Raw genomic sequence first — 24,795 nt, 5'->3', positions numbered from 1 at the left:
AGGCTCCAGTTAAATTTCCCACAGGTCCACAGAGTCAAGGAGAACCAGCACTGGTTCTGTGGACGCTCTCCTGGAGTCGACATATGTTACGTGAGCTGCACATTGTCCACATTCAGGTTTAGTAACGTTGGGACATATCTGTCCTGCAGCATAAATGATGTATTTCTGTCTCACAGGGAGACTCCGGTGGAGGAGTGGTGTTCAATGACAGACTTTATGGAGTCATCTCTTTTCTTGGTGATCCTGAGTTTGTTTGTGTCAGACCAGCTGCATTCATGGACCTCTGTAATCCACAGTACACAACTTGGATCAAGAAAATAATCACTTGACATGAAACAGTCTAAGGTGAGATGTGCTCAACTGTAAACTGTTAGAGACTCATCAGGAATAAATTATCATCTAAACATCAAAGGATGCTTTCTGTTGTTCTCTGTTTCATATCAGATATTGTACGGTTTGAGCACCAGTAACAGCAGATACTAGCAGCGCTAAAACCTCTGAACACTGAACAAACACTGAGCACTACTGGGCTGGACTGTAGTGTGTGACTGCAGCAGGAACAGCACAAATCCACTGGGTGCATGTGGGTGTTTGTGTGGTGGTTCAGGCTCAGTGCTGTAGGTGTAAAGGTTGGACTGAGGAATTCAGAGGTGACTTGAACTCCTACATTACAAACCTGGATGTCGACACCAAACACTCACTGCATGTTGTACTGGTTCAACTGTTAAAACTTCTGACTTGTTTTGTTTTTGCTCTCTGAACTTGTTAAAATGTTTAATGGACAAAAATATATGAATCATAATCATTGGAAAAGGCTCCATGCAAAGCTACAGAAGCACAGGTTATTTCTGAGTTTCCTGCTTCTGTTACTAAATCTCTATTAATCTCACTCTCATGTGCTTCAGAGCAGACAAAGCTTGAACCTGACTGGTGAGTTTAGAACACATTAAGGCTTATAAAGTGCAGAGTCACTACTGATCCTAATCAGAGCTGTCGGCCTGAGGTCCTGAACCATCAAGTGGAGGATAATGTGGTTGAAAAGGCTGCAGAGCAGACGTCACCTTTACTGGCGGCTGTTTGACATATGGATTAGAGTAGAAACTAGATTCACTATAGACTCACTCTTCTCAGATAAATAAAGCGCTTTAAACTTGTTTCTACTGTATGACACGTAGCGTGTGGTGAACTATTAAGTACAGTATTTATTATTAAAATAATAAATTATTGTGTATAAAAATATCTTTAAGCGACAAAGGGTTTTTTTTTGTTCAGACTTTCAGCTGTAGATTTAGAACTAAACACTGTTTTATTTCAAACTATCAGGAAACATTTGAGTCGTCTTTCACCACGGGGTCAGAGGTTTAGAGGTTCTGGTCCTGGGTCTGAAACAATGAGAACCACATGAGCATCGTCATTAATATGGAAACTAATTTCTACAATGATGTCAACATTTCGTCCTCTAGGAATAGAATCAATATTTCTCTAAACTCTCTGTATCTGTTCACATTGAAATGACTGTAGGATTCAATTATTACATACAATTATTCTGGTAATATTAAAAAGACAGAAGCTTAAAATTAAAACCTTTTTCCCACAGACAGAAAAGGTCTGAATTGTTGTCTATCACATGATTGCTGTGTTTTACTGCTGCTCTGCTCTGAATGCTTGGAAATAAAAGTGGTGACAGATGCTTTTATTTATTTTATTAAGTGTGACCCGACTAAACTCATCACAGAAACTCTCCTCTGAGTGTAAATCAGAGCTCCTTCCATCTGTCTCTTCTTCTCTGTGACTTTTTTGACCGCCCTTGTCTTTGTCTTGGCTCACAGTTTAATAGAAGCGTATGAATCATCTACAGTTTTAGTAAAAGGCCATTGTTGCTGCACATGTGACCGAGCCTTTTCCCACGTTGTGTAGGCAGAATTAAAGCAAGCGAAGCCAATGAAGGCAGTGTGTGCTTTCTCTCTCCCTCTCTCTCCTCTGGTTTCCTGCCTCAGGCTCCGTGCTCCTCCGTTCTTACCGTTCACAGCAGGATGCAGCCCTTCTTCTTGACTTTGGTGGGCTGTGGGCAGAGCACGGCACGAATGGCCTCATCAAACACGGTCTTCAGACCACGCTGGGTCAGAGCTGAGCACTCCAGGTACTTCACTGCGTCTGTATGTGGAAATGAGGGCAGACAATGGCAATGACACACGGATACACAGGCTTCACAGCATTTACCCCAGCATCCCATCATACTGTACCACCTGCTCAATGATAACACAAGCATAGTGTGGCTGACCTATCTCCTTAGCCAGAGCGAGGCCCTGGGGGTAGGTGATCGGTGACAGCTTCTTCTCCTTCAGCTTCTCAATGGTTTCCTTCTCGTCCCTCAGATCCAGCTTGGTTCCCACCAGGATAATGGGAGTGGAGGGGCAGTGGTGGCGAACCTCTGGGTACCACTGTTAGAGGTGAGTGGAGACACACAGTGAAGGTCCTGTACTGTAAGTGATGGGCGTGTTTGGAGTCAGGAGGCACAGGAATGTTGAAGCAGGTTTAAAATGCAGATGACGTGTTAAAGGCTGTGGGTCGTTGTAGGCTCCGTGTGTGCTTTTACACTGTACAGTCCAGGTCTCACAGCCAACTTTATGAATCGTACAATGTAGCTGACACTTTTAACTGTATACGATGCAAATTGATGGATTCCCTGACTCTCCTTCTGCCTCTCCTCCAGTTTGATCCGTGTCGGAGGTTTAATTACAGTTACAGTTAAATGGATTTCTGACGTTCTATTTTGGTCACAGCTAATGAAGCAGTTCCTGTTTTACTCACTGTTTCCCAAGTGCTGCACATCACAACAGAGGAATTTCAAGGGACTTTCCTTGTTTTCACCCCCTTAAAGCAAATAAAGACTGTAAAACTTGATGACTCATCAACTACAGAGCTGTTTTAGGACTGATATGACTCAACTTTTTGGGTAATTGGATGAAGTCTTGATCAAAATCTTGACTTGATCTTGTCCTAATACACACAATCAGCCCTTCTTCACAAAGTCACGCTAAACCTTATGCAATACTCACAAAGATGTTACATTTCATTAGTTTCTGCTCATCTCCAGTCATAAAAATCACGTAGAGATTGTATTTTAGCTGCTTTTATCCTGTAATCCAGGCCAAGAGTGTCATTTATATTGTTTAAATATGAATTTTCTTTAGTTTCATAAAAGCTTTATTAAACCCTGTCCTTCTGGCCTTTCTCTGCTATTGATCGTGACGAGTCTTGTAATGCTGTCTGATTAAAGACGGATGGACAGCATCTGGTCTACACTCCTCTGTGTCATTATGCTTTGATTTGCTTGACATTTATCTGGGGCTCCTTGCTGTCAATAGCTGGTAACTTCAACATTAACACAGTGAAACACTAAAACCGATGAAGCAATGAGTGTGAAAAAAAGGGACCATGCTTGAAGCCAGGAATTAATTTACCAGGTTCCCAGAGATCCTGTGTTGTACATACAATACAGTTTGTTGTCATGGTGTGAAGTCTTAACTTTGGCCATTGAACAAATCCAGTGAAAATGCAGCAGCTCAACACAAGAAACCAAAAGAAAATGTGAGGTAGTTTGAATGAACTGAAAGCTTGTATCTACAAGCCTTCAGTCAATCAAGAAATAAGTCAGGTTTTTTATGCACGTCATTGGTCAAATTGATTGGAATTTACAGCCTTTGGGTGTTCACACAGGTCAGCAAATGATTTTAAATGCCAATTTTAATTGTATTTCATTAATAGTTTCTATTAGATAAATATACAATATTTTATAAGTTTACAATGTCCCACATTTAATGAAATAAACAGAAATAAAGTTAATTACAGCCGGTTTGTTCATTCACTTCTTTTTTTTTAACCAGTTGTAAGTTGAGGAACGTCATCAGACACATGACCAGTATTTACAGTACATGTACAGTAGGTGACCTGCTGACAGTGACTTGATAATGTTGTTCCTCATGGAGGAGACTCACCTTAGCTCTGACGTTCTCGTAGGACGCTGGACTCACGAGGGAGAAACAGATGAGGAAAACATCCTGCATGGACACAGTAGCATGAATTAAATGAGTTAAACCCACTTGTGTTTTTATAGTTTGCAGTGTTATTTGACTATTCATTTATATATTCAAAACAATCGGCAAACAATAAGTCTTGTTGTTACCACCTGAGGCCACTGAAAAACCAACACTTGTTGACAGAAGGATCTAATTAGGTGTAGACTGTAAAATTATAATACTAATATAATACTAAGTAACACTTCTCGATGATGATGATGATGATGATGATGCTGATGATGATGATGAACGCCACTAGATGGTGCTGAAGGGAAAGGAATTAAAACCTGTGATTTCTAATTTCTGCTGATGTTTATTTGAACAGATGTAGCTGGAAGTAGCATTTTATTGTATTAAAATAGTCAAATGTGACAATCAGTTATTATAAAAGGTGATTTGTTGCTGAGCTGTAGAACTCCAGCTTTAACTCAGCTTCTCTAACTGTGATTACAGCTTCCTCGTCTGTCGTGCTGGTGGTATAATGTCGTCCTGTGGCAGGTGGAGCTGACTGTGTGGCTGAGCGTGTACCGTCTGTGGGTAGGACAGTGGGCGCAGCCGGTCGTAGTCCTCCTGTCCAGCTGTATCCCACAGGCCCAGGTTGACGGGCTTGCTGTCCACCATTACATTGGCAGAGTAGTTGTCAAAGCTGTGGGGAGCACGGAAGCTCAGCGATCAGTCAGTAAGACACACAGTGAAGCATGTGATTTACAGCTGCCATACAAATGGATGGTGTCAGGATGAGACACCACAAATGAGACACCAGAGCCCTGAAAGGGAAGGTTTCTCCTGGAGAAACCTCAAGGAGGAGAAACGTGTCTCCACTGTGTCCTGTAGGTTTGCTGTGATGAATAATGTGGTTCATTTTTTTAATGTTGTGTGTAGTTGCCGTCGTTCGGTATTTGTCACCTGTTTAATGAGAACAGTGGAACTGATCTGTTGTTGAATGGTTGTTCTGGCAGCAACACTGCCCTCGTGTGGTCACAGTGAAGCACAACAGCTTAAATTTAAAGGTTTAACTCGGACCTCCTTTACAGTTTGATAGGTCACATAATAACATGTCTGTGCCACTGACTGTATTTAATCAGTGGGACACAATTTATCATCGTTTCACGAATTTAAGAGTGCTATTAAAAGACATAAACAAGCGGAGGAGAATGAAAACAATGCACAGAAAAAAATTGCATAGTAAAAGCAATAAAAAGGGATCAAACTCACACCAACAGTCATTGAGCTCAACCACTGGAGTAACAGAGGATACAGGAATGACCCATAGAACGACTAGTCATGGATAATGTCTCAGTTTGAATGCAGCTACAACAGATACTCAATAGTAAACTAGGTTTGGTGTAATATATGTGTGTTACAGGTAGAAATGAACAGTCGGACCCCAGTTACGCTGTAGTTCATTGGAGGCTTCTAATCAACGCTGCGCCACCTGGTGGTTAAAACGGGACCAGCGTCCTGATGTTTTTCAGCAGGATTGAAAGTTGGTTCCATTAGCTGCTCGTGTTTGTTTGCATAGTTCATCCAGCATCATGACAACAGGTCACCAAACACAAGTTCAGAACCCAAGTAACTACAAACTACTAAAAGAAAAAACAAGCAGCTTTATCGGCCTGTCTGGGTGTTAGACGCTACGTTTCAGTAAATATGGTAAATACGTTTCATGGTAAATAACCCATGTGACAGTTGAGCAAACTTCAGCTGATGTCTCCAGCGCTCTCGTCCGCTCCTGGTTCGGTCCACTCTGACGGACTGGTCCCGTCGTCGGCCTGGATACAGATGGTCGCCCTCAATGACAGGGAAGTAGCAGGCGTTGGAACAAAGAGAAAAGGTGCAATCTGCAAATGGAGGATGTGATTTTTGGACCGTCATTGTGGGAGACGCAGCTTCCCCTGTGTGAAAGACGTGTGCGACCGAACATGTGGCAGAGACGAAGACACAAAGATAAATAACAGGACTGTTATGGAGGTTTGAGCAATGCTTTCAGGGCTTTGGTGAACTGGAGAAAGACTCCATTCACCGTGAATGCCTGATCTGCACCGTCACCATCAGCTTGAAACAACAGACTGAGGGTGAGTCGGGAAAAGCTGTGGCAACTGGCGTGAACACATTTAATCAGAATCTCCTGCAGGTGACACCAACTTTACAGCCCTCACTGCAAAACTGCTGTGCAGGTTCAGAACCACATCTTTATGAGCAAGTTTCCTCTGTAGTGAGTGTAAAACAAAGCTGCACTGAAGTCTCACACAGCCACTTGATTCACATTCTGAAGTTGGCTCCACTCAGGATGTGACGCCTGTTATTGATGCGCTGGTGAAAGCTGAAGGCCAGGTATCAGTCGAATCACTGTAAAGAGCTGCACGAGATGTGAGACTATGAGTCACTGAGGCGTTGTGTGTTTGTGTTCTTTGTCCTCAGAATTTTCAAATAACTTGAGGTACTTTATGATTAATAGTGAAGTTTGCATTATTTTGGACACACTGTCCTCAGGCTCCAGCTTTATTTTTTATGTGGATCATATTAAAACAAAGAAAACAATCTAAAGTTTTTGATATTTTCCATTATTTTACCAGTCTGACCCACTTGGCAATAGATGTTCCTTCCATGGAAGGTTTGACCTGGAGGAATGTTGTCCCCATGTCTTTTCTTTCCTACCTACCTTTTGGTCTTTGTCCAGTAAAATATTGTTACATACTGTGTTTTAATGGTAGATAAACCAGACTGGAAGGAGAACCATAGCTTCCCTTCAGATACTTCTTCTTTCTGTTTAAGTGTCGATAAACCAGCAGCCAATGGGGTTGTGGTGATAACTTGTCATAATGTAATTGGTGGCTCAGCAGGACAGAATAATATAAAAATGAGCCAAACCTTCAGCAGAGCAGAGACTGGAAGGACTCTGAGAACCATGGCTTCTCTTCAGATACTTCTTCTCCTGTGTATCAGTGAGTACTAGTATTACGTTTGTGTGTCTTTGAATAAATGTTGTGTTAATGAAATGAACCTCGTGGATATTAGGTCACACAACAGGTAAATAAACCATAACTCCAACTAAAATTTAAAATAAGATAAGATAAGGTGAACTTGGTTTGATCCACAGTGGGAAACTTGTTTGGCAGCGCAGCCACAAAAGAAAACAGTGAGACGCACAAACAGTCGGGAAAAGAATGTTATTCTTTGTGCAGAATTGAAAAACAAATATGGCACAAATCTTTTTGAAATGTATTAATGCTTTAGACTTGTTTGTTTTTCTCAGTGAAACACTTATTCTGAGTTACACTGTCATGTTTAAAACTGTTTTTTTAGAAAAACCTGAAAGCAGCAGTTTCTTCATGACTGATGTCTGATTTATTAAAGTGTTGGCCTCAGTTCTTGGACCTTTTTAACAAAAGTTAAACTTACTAGTTACTAGAACATATCTACATTTAAAACATCTGCCACTGACAAATAACTTTTTCTATTCTGAAAACACTACTTCATCACACATTCACTCTGTACTTGGTTTTTAAGCTGTTTCAGTGAGCGCAGCTGGACATCTGCAGAAAAGAATCTACGGAGGTAGACACTGCTCCCCATCTGAGCGTCGGTACCATGTCAGACTAAGACCATATGATGGTAAAGGTTATTATACCTGTGGTGGCTCTCTGATCAGTGATCGGTGGATTCTGACTGCAGCTCACTGCTGGAATACAGCATGGTAAGAAAAGCACAATTTGATTTTAAAACCAGAAACATTATACAATAAAACTCACTCCTAGTTTTACTTGCTCACATTAAAAGTGTTGTAGTTTCTAAACTGTTGTTTCCAATACACACAGAGAGGAATTGTACCACTTTAGGTATGATTTTTCCCTCTAACCTCTTTTTGCTTGTAGGACTTCTGGTGCTATGAATGTGATTGTAGGAGTTCATCCAGGTAACAATAAGAAGGAAATGGAAATAAATCAAGCCGACATATTCCCTTTTAAAGACACAAACAATAATGTTAATGACATCATGTTACTGCGGCTGCCTGAGAAAATCACAGGCATCAAACCCATACAGCTTCCTAAGTGCTCTGCCAAATATGAGCCTAACGTGTAAGTTTTCTGTTTTTTGTGTCAACTTCATTTTAAATATATGCAGCATTGAAATTTTTCGGTTGCATTCATTAATTTTCCAGGATTACTGTGTTTGATTATGTTGTGATGTTTGATGAGTTATATTAAATATGCTTATACAAAACAAAAACAATACATAAATCTATTAATCAATTTAATATTAAAAATGATTATACATAAAAAGAAATGTAAAATGTTACCTGGAGAGCTGACAGACTTTAAAGTTTATAAAGAAATATGTCAGCTTCACTCAGAAATATAAACATTGTTGATCTTTTCGATCTGCTTTTTGAAAGTGTTCTATTCTATTCGAAACTATTCTCCACTTCTTTGTTAAGTTCACAATGACTCAATCCCCTTCACATAGTTAAATAGTGAATCTAATCAGTGTAAATGTATGTTTAAAGCTGTGTCTTACAATAATATTGTGCTACAGTAGTAATATGTTTTTATCTTTATTCACTATTTTCATTTTCTAGAAATGACTTGGTTGAAGTAGCAGGGTATGGCAATTGTCAATTAAACGCAACGTATCATGAAGGTAAGGCTATTAATAAAAGTCATTATTAACTTATATATAGGTTACAATGGTGGTAATACTACTGTATAAGGAATACTTCTCAGTTGTTGTAGTTCAGTTGTTAAAAGTACTGACTGATATAAAGTCCTTAGTCATCTTTTCTGTAGCTCTGTATGGACACAAACACAAGTTTAGATTTGCACCTGCTGCTGTTTTGCATGTTCCTGTTTAATAGAATCCCGTCTTCAAACAGTAATGGAGGATTTCTCCTCCTTGCGATGCCCCTGACCAGACTCTGACCAACCACTGCCTCCACATCAGTGTTGACAGACCATAGACACACACTGTGCCCCTCCTCAGCAGGACGTTTACAGACACATTCTGTGGTCCTCAGTGGCCTGTTTTATAAGATCACACATTCACATAATGTGGCACATTTAAAACGAATTTGGTTCCTGTAACTTCAAGTGGAAACCACCAGCTTCAGAAAGTGATCACTGTCTAATAAACAAATAGTGGTTTGGAATTATTTAATTTATGTGCTTTATGTACACTGAAGAAAAAGTCATTTTTTATCTTGATGTTTTTCACTAGTGAACAGTGAACCAGATCAACTACAGTGTGCGGAGATGAAAGTTGAGGACTGTAAGAAAGATCAAGCATCAATACAGTCATGTATGCCAAATGAGCCATATGGAAACTGGCTTTGTGCAGAACCCCATGCAGGGGAAACGTGTGGAGTGAGTAGACATAGTGTCCATCATTTCCCATCTACTTTTATGCATCCAGGCAAACTAATATTTACCTATTTATTTTTCAGGGCGACTCTGGTGGTGGACTGGTGTTCAATAACAGGATACACGCTGTTGTCTCAAATGGCCCTGACTGTCATGATAATTCTGAGACACATGCGTTCTTGAAGGTCTGTCCTTACATGAAATGGATCAAAGACACCCTCAATGAAAAAAAATGGTGGATGAAGATAAGAAAATTCTGGAAAGGAATTCGAAATAGAATGGGTTAATATAGCAAAAAACAATTTCGCTTAGTGAACCAAATGTAAACAGGATGAAGCAACATGATACAGTATATTGGTGTTAATGTTACCTAATGTCCATGGTTCAGTTTTATGATTGATCGAACATGATTTTCTTGGGTTATTTGAACATGTATGATATTAATGTTTGTTACCTAATGTTATAGGGTAGTAACAACAAGTTAATAAATTTAAATAATTAAAATAATAAATTATGCTATATTACCACAACCAATGTAAAGTTATAAAATGTTTTGTGCCAAGATTGACTTTTCAAAATTACATACAAATAAAGTCATCTTTGAAACAGCATTTCTATTATGCAAACTAACATATATCCCCAGCTGGTGTGTGGGTTGGAGAAGACACAAAGCACATTGGATTTAGACTGGTTAGAATACTTTATAAGCTTCATAAAAACGATAAAACAGCTTTCAAATGTCAAAGGCAGCTACAAAATGTCACTAAGATCCAGTATTGTACATACAGCATTCGGCCAATATTTCAAACAACTTTTAGTGGAGGGTAGCTGAGGTTGAGAGCATATACAAGAGCAAACAACCTCACCACAGCAGGTGGGACACGACCCAACTCATCCAGGCCTTGAAACGATGACTACATCTTCAGGGTCATCATCTGCCTCTGCATCTTTGTGAATGACAAGCATTGTCTCCATAATGGCTTCTTCATGGCATCCACGATCTGAAATGTAAAATTAAAAAAGTGGATGATGTTATATAAAACACTACAACTTTTAAAGCATATATAAATCACTATCAAATTTTAAATTTACATTGAATAAAAAAACATTCTTACCATCCATTCAGGTCTGAAGAATAACCATCCAGCATGAAGAACTAACTGTTGTAGTTCTCTTAAATTTATTCTTAAATTAAGAAGAAAAAAGTACAAGTTATCAATGCACTGAATGGCAAATGTGTAAACAATACTTTTTGATACATCAATAGATTTTGTTTGCCTGATCACAATCACATTGTACACATACACATATTAATTGACCAACCTCAGAAACAGACGAGAGCTGGTAATCTGGTTTTCAACTCCTGATGAAGGGTTCATCTCTAATAACTTCTTGCCTTCTGTTTGCAACAGTCGTATGTACTAGAAACAGTCACGCTGCACTCGTTGCATCTCCAAATACCTTAAGTCTATTTGTCTTATGTCTTTTCATTCCCTCTTGCTTGCTTTTCCTTAAACAACCTGTGGACATGTATGAATCTGACGCGACACTAGCAGGTGATTCCCTGTCCTGCAGTCTCTTCTCAGCTCTAGAATGGGGCATTTTCACAGAATGGCCATTGGAGGTGAACATCAGGAGGACCAACCTGAACGAATGCCTCTGAATCCTAAAATCCCAGTCACATCCAAACCGACAGAGGAACAACACTGATGTCGGTTATTTGATACTGTATTTGAAAATCCCGCGCTCGCGCGATGAACTCTCACTATATTAGTAGTAGTAGTGCAGATAAGCTTATTTAAAACTAGCATATTCTGATTTCTTTAAAATTATGTTAATGTAACATACACCAAATCTGGGTTTTTTGAGTGCACAATGAAGTCACATTAAATTTTACAATAAAAGTGAGACATCTATACAAGAAATTGTCAGGTTTTGGTTTTGTTTCCAGTTTTTTTTTTGAAAGGTCTGAGTTTTCATCCATGTTGTCATGTTCTAGTTCCTGTTTTATTTTTATGGACTTCCTGTTTCTCCCAGATCACAGCTGTAACCTGTCACTCCCGGTTCACCATGCACACCTGTCAATAATTTAGCAATCAGTCTTCTGTATTTAACCACCAGTACTCACCATAGCCAGTTACCAGATTGTTGAGTTTCAGTACCACTTTCCAGCGTTCCCAGTCTAGTCACCTTGTGCAAGATCATGTTTGTTTTCTGACCGCCGAGTCCTGCCTGTCCCTTGACTGTACCTTCGCCTGGATCAATTTGGCTCTATCGTGTATGACCTGGACTGTTTGTGACAGTGATTACAGGAATAAACCCTGATTTTCTCAACACCTACCTCGTGTTCTGGCACTGTGCATGTGGGTCCGCTCTCCACCGCATCCTGACAGAAAGATTGCATTTTTGTCTTTTGTTCTTTTCCCCATTCATTTATAAAGAAATATGTCAGTTTCACTCAGAAATATAAACATTGTTGATCTTTTTGAAAGTCAAAATCCACTATTCTTCACTTCTTAAGTCCACAATGACTCAATCCCCTTCACATAGTTAAGTATCTAGTTAAGAATCTAATCAGTGTAAATATATTTGGTTGTGTATTTGCTTGTGTGGTGGAAATTTTCCATAAAGAAGTAGATGAGAGAGTTTTCCTTTTGTGCACACACCACGAAGGTGTGATGCAAAGAGCCCACGATCCTCAAGTTGCTTCTGCCTTTTAACCTCTTTCTCTGGCTCTGGTGGAATGTCTCTCTGCACCAATAGAGTTGTTTGTGCTAGCTAATGTGTATGGCCCAAATGTTGACGACCCCTCTTTCTTTCACAGCTTCTTCACATCACTGTCTGCTCACTCTGGTTCCAAACTTATAGTAGGAGCGGACTTTAATTTAGTATTTAACCCAGAGTTGGACAGGCTAAGCAAAGCTGTGAGCAACAGGAACTGGCAATCAGTACAGACCTTAAAACAGTACATGGATGACTTTGGTCTCTGTGACACATGGCGTTCTCTTCATCCTACATCCAGGGAATATACCTAGCTCACCACTCTCACTCCCGTATAAATTATATTTTAGTAAATAACTCTGACAATATATAAGATGTCTCTGACACCAATATTCACTCTATCACAATCAGTGATCATGCACCAATGTCCATTTCGTTGATTAAGACAGCCACACCATCAACCAGGAATTGGAGGTTTAATACATCATTACTCAATGATCAAGACTTCATCAGTTATGTCAGGAGAGAATGGAAAACCTTTATAGAAATCAACGATACACCGGAAATCTCACCCTGTGTTCTTTGGGAGACTGGGAAGGCAGTTATGCGCGGTAGAATTATTTCATATTCATCACACAAGAAAAAAAAGGACATGTTACTTGAATTAGAATTAGAGCAAAAAATAAAATCTCTAGAGATTAAATATGCTGCCTCTCCAACCAATGATAGAATCCTAGAAGACCTAAAGAATCTAAAGCTGAAATTAAATAATATAATTGATTGCAAAACTCAGTTTCAGATAGACCAATTACGCTGGGAGAACTTTGACCATGCTAAAAAATGTGGTAAATTTCTAGCTAACCAATTAAAAAACAATAAAGAAAAACAAATCATCCATTCAATAACTAATAAGGAAGGCAACATTACTCGTGATCCCCATGAAATAAATGATACCTTTAAAAACTTTTACCAAGTGTTATATACGTCCCAAATAGATCCATCCACCTCAGCCATAGAGGCGTTTCTGAATAAACTAGAACTGCCAAAGCTAAAAGAACAATCCACAACTCTAGACTCATTGTTATCTTTGGCAGAACTACATGAAGCTCTGCAGGAGATGCCCAATAAAAATGCTCCAGGACCAGATGGATTCCCAACTGAATTTTATAAAGAGTTCTGGTCCATGCTGGCACCCAGCTTTTACAAAATGGTAGCTGAAATTAAACAACAACATTCATTACCCACAAATATGAATTCTGCCTTCATAAGCCTGCTCCAAAAACCAGGAAAAGACCCTACACTCCCATCGAGTTATAGACCAATTTCACTAATAAACGTAGATCTAAAAATAGTGTGTAAAGCACTTGCTAGAAGATTAGAAAAAATCACTCCATATATAATTCACCCTGATCAAACAGGCTTCATTAAAGGTAGACAGTCAACAAACAATATGAACAGACTAATCAATTTAATTGATTATGTCACCATCCATAAGCTGGTGGAATACCGACCAAATCAGTAAATCATAAAATAAGTTTATATGCTGACGATGTGTTACTGTTTCTCCTGGAGCCACAGACGTCTCTTCCTACAACTATCAGCCTCATAGATGAATTCTCGGGACTTTCAGAGTACTCTATTAACTGGACCAAATCTATAGTGCTACCACTTAACCTTAAGGTGACTAACATCTCTTCTACCACACTCCATTCAGGGAACATTAAATACTTGGGCATTGAATTGTCGTCTAGGCTATCAGAGCTTATTGATCTAAACCACAATCCATTATTAAAACAAATAGAAGCCAACCTCAAAAGATGGCAGTCCTTACCCATTTCACTTATGGGAAGAATTGCCACCATAAAAATGATGATCCTGCCAAAAATTAATTACATATTCTCAATGATTCCAACTCAGCCAGCCCATGCGTGGTTTAAGACATTAGACTCCTACATTTCACAGTTTTTGTGGAAAACCAAGCCACCACGAATTAGTTTAAAAACTCTTCAAAAATCCAGACGCTGCGGCGGCCTAGAACTACCTACAGTAACTTCCACCACTATTTTCTTGCCAATAGACTGAACCATATCCACAAATGGATAAAACCTATGCCAGCAGACTCCTCCTGGATAGACATTGAACAAACATTTATATGGAATATATGCAATATATGCAATATGGAAATATTAAAGTTGCAGATCTGCCCTATATGCAATATATGCAATATGGAAATATTAAAGTTGCAGATCTGCCCTTTATCAGCACCAAAATCAAACATCATAGTTGTTACCAGAACATTAGCATAAAAGCATCTCTGCAAGCCTGGTGGAAGTTTCTTAAAATTAATGGGTCTTCGCTTACTCTTTGCCAAAACACACCTCTCTGGAACAATCCAGACATCATACAAAACAAAAAAGCAATACACTTTCCAACTTGGCATATCAAAGGGATAACACATCTGAAACATGTTTTCACAAGAGACAAGTTTACCTCTTTTGAAGAACTAGTGTCCCACTATGAAATCACTAGTGCCAATTTCCTAGAATACCAACAACTAAAGTCAATACTTAATGCAAAAAGTAAGAATACTGTCATCCACATGCAACCACCACCAGTAGTAGAGCGATTTATTGATATATCAGGGAAAAGGACAGTATCCAAAATCTATATTTTAATTTCCAATGTAGACCAGACAGTGAGCCTTCCGATCTCTAAATGAGAAGCTGATCTCAACATCACCACTGATTACACGTTCTGGAATAACATATGTTCTAATTTATTCAGAATGACAAAAAATACAAATTTACAACTAATACAATACAAAATTCTTCATAGAACTCACTATACAGGACAAAGGATGTTCCAAATGGGTCTCACAAACTCAAATATTTGCCCTCACTGTACAGATAACACAGCAGATAGATTCCTACATGCATTCTGGTAATGCTCACCTGTGCAGCAATTTTGGCAAAGAGTATGTGAACACCTGTCAACCCAGTTAAGCTGTCCAATCCCAGCAGCCCCTGCACTTTGTCTTCTAGGAGATCTAAGTGGGCTTGATATAGAGACAAACTCATCACACACACTTCTTTCTGTCCTCTGTGTCGCAAAGAAAATCATCCTCATGAACTGGAAACAAAAAAAAATTAAGCATTACTCAGTACCTGAACAGCTTGTTAGGTTATACCACCTTAGACATATTGTCTGCTTCATCAACTCAATGACCAAAACTATACTCTGATTGATTCCATTTCCAGGTAAGGATGCGTGGGGCTCGGGTGCTGCGTCATGTCTGGCACAGTGGTGGGGGGGTGACTGGTGGTTGGGGGTGCCTGCCTACCTAAGGAACCAGGGCAACGGGACTGGTGGATTTTGGGCTGTCCGCATGGGTCCCCTGCGGCGGGGAGATGGGGGCTGCTGAGACCAGCGGTCCCCTTCCGGAGTAGGGCCATTTTGAGGGTTGGCGTGTGCCTGTGTCCGGGGAGCGGAGGCGGGCCTCCCTGCTGGTGTGCGGGGGGCAGACCTGGGGGTGGAGACCTGGGTGAACGGAGTCCCTCCGGGAGTGCCTGCCTGTGCCCGGAGGGGTGTCTCTCCCCTGGTGCGCTGCCCCTGCTCGGGTGGGGCGCTACCTGCCCCAGCGGTCCGACGCCCTCTGGTGACTGCTCGGGCCTATTGCGGGGGGGTTTGGCGGACTACTCAGGCTACAACCTTCATTGGGCCCTGGGCGGAGGCTGGCCCTCAATGCACAACCGCAGAGTATGTGTGTGAGTTTGAGTGTAGCAGTAAACGGGGCAAGCATGGGCATACTTGAGCGAGAGAATGGGTAAGAAAGAAAGGGTGAGGATGGTTCTGGCTGCGCTGCATGTGGCGCCTGGGCAGTAGTACTGCGGTCCCTGGGTCTCGGCTGTCTCTTCCTGACTGGGGGTTGTGGGGGGCGGTGGGATGGGTCGCAGAGCCAGTCGGGAACCTGGCTCTGCAGACCCTGGTGCTCTGCTTCCCAACTACATTTCTCCACATTCATCCACTTAGGTCTGCAAGGGGCGTCCTGCTGATGGAGGGACCGGGGCTACCGGGAAGTGGTTCCGTCCCTTCCAAGTGGGATGCTCTGCAGTTTTAATTGCACACTCGTCCAGGAATCTGGGGGCTCCTTCCGGGGGGGCCAGTGGACGGAGCCTTCACATTGATGGCTCTGTCTACTGGACCCCTCGGAGAATTGGCTATCTCCCAAAGTTCCTCATACTTAGCCACATACACATAGGGCTGGGGGTGGGCTCTTTCACTGGGGCCTGGGGCTGAGGCCAGTTGTGGCCCACTGGCCCTGGTGAGAGATCACCACCACTGGCTGCACCACCGTCATCCAGCGGTCGTGCTCCTGGAGGTGTCACCCACCTTCAGTGCACTTTAGTTCCAGACACTCACGTCCAAGATGGGTTGCAGGGTTCTGGGGTGCCTTTTCTGCTGCCCTCTGCTTCTCCCGGGTTGGGGGGGTTGGGCGGGGCTCGGGAGGAGCTGCGGTCCCTGCCTGGGGCCACATGGACGGCAGGCCGGAGACCTACCCTCCCCACGAATGTGACCAAGCGAATGGTGTGGGTGCGAGAATGTATCTGAGCATTGCAACCATTGTGCATTGGTTCACGTATGATTGACTAGTTTGTTGTAAGAGAGTTTATGGTGTGTGTGTGTTGATGTGATGATGTGTGTTGTACGTGTGGGTGTATGTATGTATGTGTGAGTTTGTATGCGTGTGGTGCGGTTGGAGTGTGGGGGGTCCGGTTTTCCGCCCGGGGTACGTTGATCGTCTGCCTGGGTGGTCTCTTTTCTGCTGACCCCCACCAATTGCTGGCCTTGTGCTGCAGGCCGCTGTGGTGCCAGGGGATGAGGTCGGGCCGATAGGGCCGGTTCCGCTCCGCTCGTGTGGGGGTGGTGGACTGGGGGTGGGTCCCACTCTGGGCGCGGGGGCATCTTCTGGCAGGCTCCCTACGGACCGTGGGTCCTCGGGCTCTACTCTTTCAGGTCGACCCTCCCGCCGGGGGGAGTTTTTGCCCCTGGTTCTCATGGGGTGGACAGCGTTGACCCACGGTGGCCCACTCTGACCTCGGTGCTGTCTCTGTGGCTGCTGCAGCTCTGTGGGGGGCTCTGTGTGGGCGGCTTGGGTCGCAACACCTGCACTCCTGGAACTGAAGGTGTGTGGGCTCCCTGGCTGCTGGGATTCTCTCCTCTGCTTGTTGGATGGGCGTAGTGGCCGAGCCCCTCACATCACCCGGGCTTTGTGGCATTGTTCATGCACCAACGTCTGCCTCACCTTTTGGGTGAATAATATTAAGCTACAGCTTTACTAACCTTGTAATGGGACACTTGCCAAATCCAAGTGTAAGAATTACTGATAATTATCACTACCAATATCAATAATGTGTGAATATGGAAATTGTGGTGATGTATGTCATGACTTTTATTAAGTAGTAAGGGATATGTATAACAATGCATATATGTATGTATATGATATGTATATGTTTGTATAAGCATGTGCACATACCTTAGCACTATTATTGGTATTAGTATTAATCTCCAAGGTAAACCACAGTACAACAGTTGTTTAGTTATGAATGTGTTAGCCTAAGGTTCATCCCTGCTTATTTATTTTGCACCAATTGTTTACTTAACAGATTTGCTTGGTTTCAGCAGCTGGTTGCACCCCCCCCCCCCCCCCCCCCCACCCTCCTGCATACACACCCTAAAGCAGGAACTTAACCTGTCCACCAACACAGCAACATCACACATATTTTGGATTAGCTAAATAAACCATTAAATAAACCATAAATCTAGAAGAGTATATATATTTTATATATACTCCTCTTGTTAAAGCAAAGCTGTCCATCACAATATGGCATTCAGCGTAAGATATGCATATGCTGCTTGTTAAACTGCTGGACAGAACAAAAAAAAAAAAAAAGGCAGTAGCAGCTTGAGGATCGTGGGCTCTTTGCATCACACCTTCGTGGTGTGTGCACTGATCTTAGCTGGTTTTTGGTTTGTTGATGTGCACGATCAACATCTATGCTTTTTATTTGCTTTCCCCATTATTTTCATTTTCTTTATTATTTCAATAAATCGCACAGAAGGACAACTCTCTCATCTGCCTTTTATATTTTACTATACATTTTATAAGTGAAGTACTACTCAACCGTCACATGGTAAATAAACGAAACACCAATGAGCAAACTTCAGCTGATGCCTCCAGCGCTCTCATCCGCTCCTGGTTCGGTCCACTCTGACAACTGGTCCCGTCGTCGGCCTGGATACAGATGGTCGCCCTCAATGACAGGGAAGTAGCAGGCGTTGGAACAAAGAGAAAAGGTGCAATGTGCAAATGGAGGATGTGATTTTTGGACCGTCATTGTGGGAGACGCAACTTCCCCTGTGTGAAAGACGTGTGCGACCGCACATGTGGCAGACACGAACACACAAAGATAAATAACAGGACTGTTGTGGAGGTTTGAGCAATGCTTTCAGGGTTTTGGTGAACTGGAGAAAGACTCCATTCACCGTGAATCCCTGATCTGCACCGTCACCATCAGCTTGAAACAACAGACTGAGGGTGAGTCGGGAAAAGCTGTGGCAACTGGCGTGAACACATTTAATCAGAACATCCTGCAGGTGACACCAACTTTACAGCCCTCACCGCAAAACTGCTGTGCAGGTTCAGAACCACATCTTTATGAGCAAGTTTCCTCTGTAGTGAGTGTAAAACAAAGCTGCACTAAAGTCTCTCACAACCACTTGATTCACATCCTGAAGTTGGCTCCACTCAGGATGTGACGCCTGTTATTGATGCGATGGTGAAAGCTGAAGGCCAGGTATGAGTGGAATCACTGTAAAGAGCTGCACGAGATGTGAGACTATGAGTCACTGAGGCGTTGTGTGTTTGTGTTCTTTGTCCTCAGAATTTTCAAATAACTTGAGGTGTTTTATGATTAATAGTGAAGTTGTGCTTGTATTATTTTGGACACACTGTCCTCAGGCTCCAGCTTTATGTTTTATGTGGATAATATTAAAACAAAGAAAACAATCTGAAGTTGTTGTTTTGAAAAAATATATTCCATGATTTTACCAGTCTGACCCACTTGGGAGTAGATGTTCCTCCATGGAAGGTTTGACCTGGAGGAATGTTGTCCCCATGTCTTTTCTTTCCTGTTTCCTCCCACATTCCAAAGACACAGTCCAGTTAACAGGAGACTCTAAAGTGGTCATAGGTAAGAGTGGTTGTGATGAACTGACCTGTCCAGGGTAAACTCACCTCTCATCTGAATGACAGTACATACATATGTCTACTCTTTATAAAATAGAGTCATCAAAACATCAGCTTAGTATTTATTACTACTGCAACCATGTCTCCTGAGCAAACACACTGTACTGCATCCACTCATATTTGCTGTCATACCTTTTTATTTATATTGACATTTGGTCTTTGTCCAGTAAAATATTGTTACATACTGTGTTTTAATGGTAGATAAACCAGACTGGAAGGAGAACCATAGCTTCCCTTCAGATACTTCTTCTTTCTGTTTAAGTGTCGATAAACCAGCAGCCAATGGGGTCGTGGTGATAACTTGTCATAATGTAATTGGTGGCTCCGCAGGACAGAATAATATAAAAATGAGGACAACCCTCAGAAGAGCAGAGACTGGAAGGACTCTGAGAACCATGGCTTCTCTTCAGATACTTCTTCTCCTGTGTATTAGTGAGTACTAGTATTACGTTTGTGTGTCTTTGAATAAATGTTGTGTTAATGAAATGATACTTGTGGATATTAGGTCACACAACAGGTAAATAAACCATAACTAAAATTTAAAATAAGATAAGATAAGGTGAACTTGGTTTGATCCACAGTGGGAAACTTGTTTGGCAGCGCAGCCACAAAAGAAAACAGTGAGACGCACAAACAGTCGGGAAAAGAATGTTATTCTTTGTGCAGAATTGAAAAACAAATATGGTACAAATCTTTTTGAAATGTATTAATGCTTTAGACTTGTTTGTTTGTTTGTTTTATTCTGAGTTGCACTGTCAGTATTTAAAACTGGTTTATCAGAAAAACTTGAAAGCAGCAGTTTCTTCATGACTGATGTCTGATTTATTAAAGTGTTGGCCTCAGTTCTTGGACCTTTTTAACAAAAGTTAAACTTACTAGTTACTAGAACATATCTACATTTAAAACATCTGCCACTGACAAATAACTTTTTCTATTCTGAAAACACTACTTCATCACACATTCACTCTGTACTTGGTTTTTAAGCTGTTTCAGTGAGCGCAGCTGGACATCTGCAGAAAAGAATCTACGGAGGTAGAGACTGCTCCCCATCTGAGCGTCGGTACCATGTCAGACTAAGACCATTTGATGGTAAAGGCTTCAAAAGATGTGGTGGCTCTCTGATCAGTGATCAGTGGATTCTGACTGCAGCTCACTGTTGGAATACGTCATGGTAAGAAAAGCACAGTTTGATTTTAAAACCAGAAACATTATACAATAAAACTCACTCTTAGTTTTACTTGCTCACATTAAAAGTGTTGTAGTTTCTAAACTGTTGTTTCCAATACACACAGAGAGGAATTGTACCACTTTAGGTATGATTTTTCCCTCTAACCTCTTTTTGCTTGTAGGACTTCTGGTGCTATGAATGTGATTGTAGGAGTTCATCCAGGTAACAATAAGAAGGAAATGGAAATAAATCAAGCCGACATATTCCCTTTTAAAGACACAAACAATAATGTTAATGACATCATGTTACTGCGGCTGCCTGAGAAAATCACAGACATCACACCCATAAAGCTTCCTGACTGTACTGGCAAAGATGAGCCTGAAATGTAAATTTTCTGTTTTTTGTGTTGACTTGATTTTAAATATATGCAGCATTGAAAAAGAAAGGTCGATTAGATCAGTGTCTTTGTTTGTTGCATTCATTAATTTTCCAGGATTACTGTGTTTGATTACGTTGTGATGTTTGATGAGTTATATTAAATATGTTTATACAAAACAAAAACAATACATAAATCTATTAACCAATTGAACAAAGATTAAAAATGATTATACATCAAAAGAAATGTAAAATGTTACCTGGAGAGCTGACAGACTTTAAAGTTTATGAAGAAATATGTCAGCTTCACTCAGAAATATAAACATTGTTGATCTTTTCTATCTGCTTTTTGAAAGTGCACTAAAGAGTGCACTTACAAGAATGCATTTACAATAATATTGTGCCACAGTAGTAATATGTTTTTATCTTCATTCTCTATTTTATTTATTATTTTCATTTTCTAGAAATGACTTGGTTGAGGTAGCAGGACACGGCAATTGTCAATTAAACGCGGGAAAATATGAAGGTAAGGCTATTAATAAAAATCATTATTACCTTATATATAGGTTACAATGGTGGTAAAACTATATAAGGAATATTTCTCAGTTGTTGTAGTTCAGTTGCTAAAAGTACTGACTGATATAAAGTCCTTAGTCATCTTTTCTGTAGCTGTGTATGGACACAAACACACGTTGTTTAGATTTGCACCTGCTGCTGTTTTGCATCTTCCTTTTTAATAGAATCCCGTCTTCAAACAGTAATGGAGGATTTCTCCTCCTTGCGATGCCCCTGACCAGACTCTGACCAACCACTGCCTCCACATCAGTGTTGACAGACCATAGACACACACTGTGCCCCTCCTCAGCAGGACGTTTACAGACACATTCTGTGGTCCTCAGTGGCCTGTTTTATAAGATCACACATTTACATAATGTGGCACATTTAAAACGAATTTGGTTCCTGTAACTTCAAGTGGAAACCACCAGCTTCAGAAAGTGATCACTGTCTAATAAACAAATAGTGGTTTGGATTTAATTTATGTGCTTTATGTACACTGAAGAAAAAGTCATGATTTATCTTGATGTTTTTAACTAGTGAACAGTGAACCAGATCAACTACAGTGTGCGGAGATGAAAGTTGAGGACTGTAAGAAAGATGAAGCATCAATACAGTCATGTACACCAAATGAGCCATTTGGAAACTGGCTTTGTGCAGAACCCCATGCAGGGGAAACGTGTGGAGTAAGTAGACAGTGTCCATCATTTCCCATCTACTTTTATGCATCCAGGCAAACTAATATTTACCTATTTATTTTTCAGGGCGACTCTGGTGGTGGACTGGTGTTCAATAACAGGATACACGCTGTTATCTCCAATGGCCCTACATGTCATGATAATTCTGAGACATATTCGTTCTTGAAGGTCTGTCCTTACATGACATGGATCAAAGACACCCTCAATGAAAAAAAATGGGGGATGAAGATGAGAAAATTATTGAAAGGATTTCCAAATAGAATGGGTTAATATCGCAAGAAACCATTTCGCTTAGTGAACCAAATGTAAACAGGATGAAGCAACATGATACAGTATATTGGTGTTAATGCTACCTAATGACCATGGTTCAGTTTTATGGTTGATCGACCATGATTTTCTTGGGTTATTTGAACGTATATGATATTAATGTTTGTTACCTAATGCTATAGGGTAATTAAAACCAGTTAATAAATTTAAATAAAATAATATAATAAATTAACACAACCAATGTAAAGTTATAACATGTGTTGTGCCAAGATTAACTTTTCAAAATTACATACAAATAAAGTCATCTTTGAAACAGCATTTCTATTATGCAAACTAACATATATCCCCAGCTGGTGTTGTAGGTTGGAGAAGACACAAAGCACATTGGATTTAGACTGGTTAGAATACTTTATAAGCTTCATAAAAACGATAAAATAGCTTTCAAATGTCAAAGGCAGCTACAAAATTTCACTATATACATTCAGCATTATGACAATATTTCAAACAACTTTTAGTGGAGGGTAGCTGAGGTTGAGAGCATATACAAGAGCAAACAACATCACAGCAGGTGGGACACGACCCAACTCATCCAGGCCTTGAAACGATGACTACATCTTCAGGGTCATCATCTGCCTCTGCATCTTTGAAAGAAAAAAAGTACACAAGTTATCAATGCACTGAATGGCAAATGTGTAAACAATACTTTTTGATACATTTTAATATATTTTGTTTGTCTGATCACAATCACATTGTACACATAGAAAATTTTATTGACCCACCTCAGAAACACAGACGAGAGCAGGTAATCTGGTTTTGATCTCGTGATGAACGTCATCTGTAAAAACTTCTTGCCTTCTGTTTGCAACAGTCGTATCTACTAGAAACAGTCACGCTGCACTCAGTGCATTATTATTTATCTATTGTATATTTACACAATGTGCAACAATTTTTATTTTTTACCGTGCAATAATCCTTTAAGACCTCATACTCACTCTTCCTGTACTGTGTTGTGTTGTACTGTGCCAACGCGCAGTGTCACAAAGTGTCCTTTTAACTGTTTTTGCTTTACTAATAAAGGCTTTTCTTATGTTACCAAACAAACATCACATGAACAATGAGAAAACACGTTTGTTCTGTTCACCTTCATTTGTAATTAATCCATATGCGTCTGACTGAACCAAATCATGTCTTGGTTTTGTTTTTCTCAGGCTGCTTGTGAATCAGCTCTGACTTTACTCCAGTCCGGAAATTGGTAGAAAATTGACTAAGCTATTAATTGACAGAATACGGAGCAAAAAAACAAACCAACACTTGAGAATCACATTTAAATTAATGTTGGGGTAAATGCAGCTGACTGCGACTACATTCAAGGAGAATCTCCAAATAAACAGTAACTTGGCTGAAGCAGAAATCACGTTTCCAGTCTGTAAGTTATAACTCTGTCCTCATTGATGTTTCTAGAAGTCATTCCACAGTCCACATAGCCGGACACGCTGCCACCACTGGAGGCCCTAACAATGAACGAAGTGGGACATTCTATGATTTATCTTAATAAATATACTTTTTAATGTCAGTATTTATTTAATATAAAATGTTGATTGTTTTTATTACAATTCGTGTGTTTTTATTTTTTCTCCAGGACCAGGCTCCTCATCCAACCTCCATTGTGCAGACATACAAGTTGTCGACTGTGAAAACCTCAAAACAAGGCTGCAGTTAAATTTCCCACAGGTCCACAGAGTCAAGGAGAACCAGCACTGGTTCTGTGGACGCTGTGGAGTCGACATATGTTACGTGAGCTGCACATTGTCCACATTCAGGTTTAGTAACTTTGGGACATATCTGTCCTGCAGCATAAATGATGTATTTCTGTCTCACAGGGAGACTCCGGTGGAGGAGTGGTGTTCAATGACAGACTTTATGGAGTCATCTCTTTTCTTAGATCCTGAGTTTGTTTGTGTCAGAGCAGCTGCATTCATGGACCTCTGTAATCCACAGTACACAACTTGGATCAAGAAAATAATCACTTGACATGAAACAGTCTAAGGTGACATGTGCTCAACTGTAAACTGTTAGAGACTCATCAGGAATAAATTATCATCTAAACATCAAAGGATGCTTTCTGTTGTTCTCTGTTTCATATCAGATATTGTACGGTTTGAGCACCAGTAACAGCAGATACTAGCAGCGCTAAAACCTCTGAACACTGAACAAACACTGAGCACTACTGGGCTGGACTGTAGTGTGTGACTGCAGCAGGAACAGCACA

General features: G+C 40.7%; 3 protein-coding genes across 3 annotated transcripts; 2 read left to right on the top strand and 1 right to left on the bottom strand.

Moving 5' to 3' along the window:
- Positions 1-1,250: 1,250 nt before the first annotated feature.
- LOC114861634 (ras-related C3 botulinum toxin substrate 2-like) lies at positions 1,251-4,750 on the bottom strand. Its single transcript, XM_029161083.3, has 5 exons — positions 4,608-4,750; positions 3,999-4,061; positions 2,282-2,441; positions 2,021-2,154; positions 1,251-1,382 (listed from the first exon to the last, which is right to left on the bottom strand). Exons 1-4 carry the CDS (start codon positions 4,698-4,700, stop codon positions 2,024-2,026), a joined length of 447 nt encoding a protein of 148 aa, XP_029016916.1. The 5' UTR covers positions 4,701-4,750; the 3' UTR covers positions 1,251-1,382; positions 2,021-2,023.
- A 1,192-nt stretch (positions 4,751-5,942) lies between these two features.
- On the top strand, positions 5,943-10,434 carry LOC114861587 (trypsin-like). Its single transcript, XM_029160995.3, has 6 exons — positions 5,943-7,024; positions 7,590-7,776; positions 7,955-8,158; positions 8,659-8,720; positions 9,294-9,439; positions 9,520-10,434. The coding sequence occupies exons 1-6, from the start codon at positions 6,787-6,789 to the stop codon at positions 9,721-9,723; spliced, it is 1,041 nt and encodes a 346-aa protein (XP_029016828.1). The 5' UTR covers positions 5,943-6,786; the 3' UTR covers positions 9,724-10,434.
- A 9,263-nt stretch (positions 10,435-19,697) lies between these two features.
- Positions 19,698-23,990, top strand: LOC114861591 (trypsin-like). Its single transcript, XM_029161009.3, has 6 exons — positions 19,698-19,895; positions 20,448-20,634; positions 20,813-21,016; positions 21,471-21,532; positions 22,102-22,247; positions 22,326-23,990. Exons 1-6 carry the CDS (start codon positions 19,811-19,813, stop codon positions 22,527-22,529), a joined length of 888 nt encoding a protein of 295 aa, XP_029016842.2. The 5' UTR covers positions 19,698-19,810; the 3' UTR covers positions 22,530-23,990.
- The last annotated feature ends 805 nt before the right edge of the window (positions 23,991-24,795 follow it).

The sequence above is a fragment of the Betta splendens genome, chromosome 1 (assembly GCF_900634795.4).
Source record: "Betta splendens chromosome 1, fBetSpl5.4, whole genome shotgun sequence".
Lineage (NCBI taxonomy): Eukaryota > Metazoa > Chordata > Actinopteri > Anabantiformes > Osphronemidae > Betta > Betta splendens.
This window is presented reverse-complemented; position numbering and strand designations above follow the sequence as displayed.

Excerpts from the sequence above, each read along its gene's own strand:
- LOC114861634 (XM_029161083.3), bottom strand. The coding sequence starts at position 4,700 with ATGGTGGACAGCAAGCCCGTCAACCTGGGCCTGTGGGATACAGCTGGA. Across the intron at positions 4,062-4,607 it reads CACTGTCCTACCCACAGACG|GATGTTTTCCTCATCTGTTT; the intron begins GTACACGCTCAG and ends GTGTCCATGCAG. Across the intron at positions 2,442-3,998 it reads ACGAGAACGTCAGAGCTAAG|TGGTACCCAGAGGTTCGCCA; the intron begins GTGAGTCTCCTC and ends CACCTCTAACAG.
- LOC114861587 (XM_029160995.3), top strand. The coding sequence starts at position 6,787 with ATGGTAGATAAACCAGACTGGAAGGAGAACCATAGCTTCCCTTCAGAT. Across the intron at positions 7,025-7,589 it reads ACTTCTTCTCCTGTGTATCA|CTGTTTCAGTGAGCGCAGCT; the intron begins GTGAGTACTAGT and ends TTGGTTTTTAAG. Across the intron at positions 8,159-8,658 it reads GCCAAATATGAGCCTAACGT|AAATGACTTGGTTGAAGTAG; the intron begins GTAAGTTTTCTG and ends TTCATTTTCTAG.
- LOC114861591 (XM_029161009.3), top strand. The coding sequence starts at position 19,811 with ATGAGGACAACCCTCAGAAGAGCAGAGACTGGAAGGACTCTGAGAACC. Across the intron at positions 19,896-20,447 it reads ACTTCTTCTCCTGTGTATTA|CTGTTTCAGTGAGCGCAGCT; the intron begins GTGAGTACTAGT and ends TTGGTTTTTAAG. Across the intron at positions 21,017-21,470 it reads GGCAAAGATGAGCCTGAAAT|AAATGACTTGGTTGAGGTAG; the intron begins GTAAATTTTCTG and ends TTCATTTTCTAG.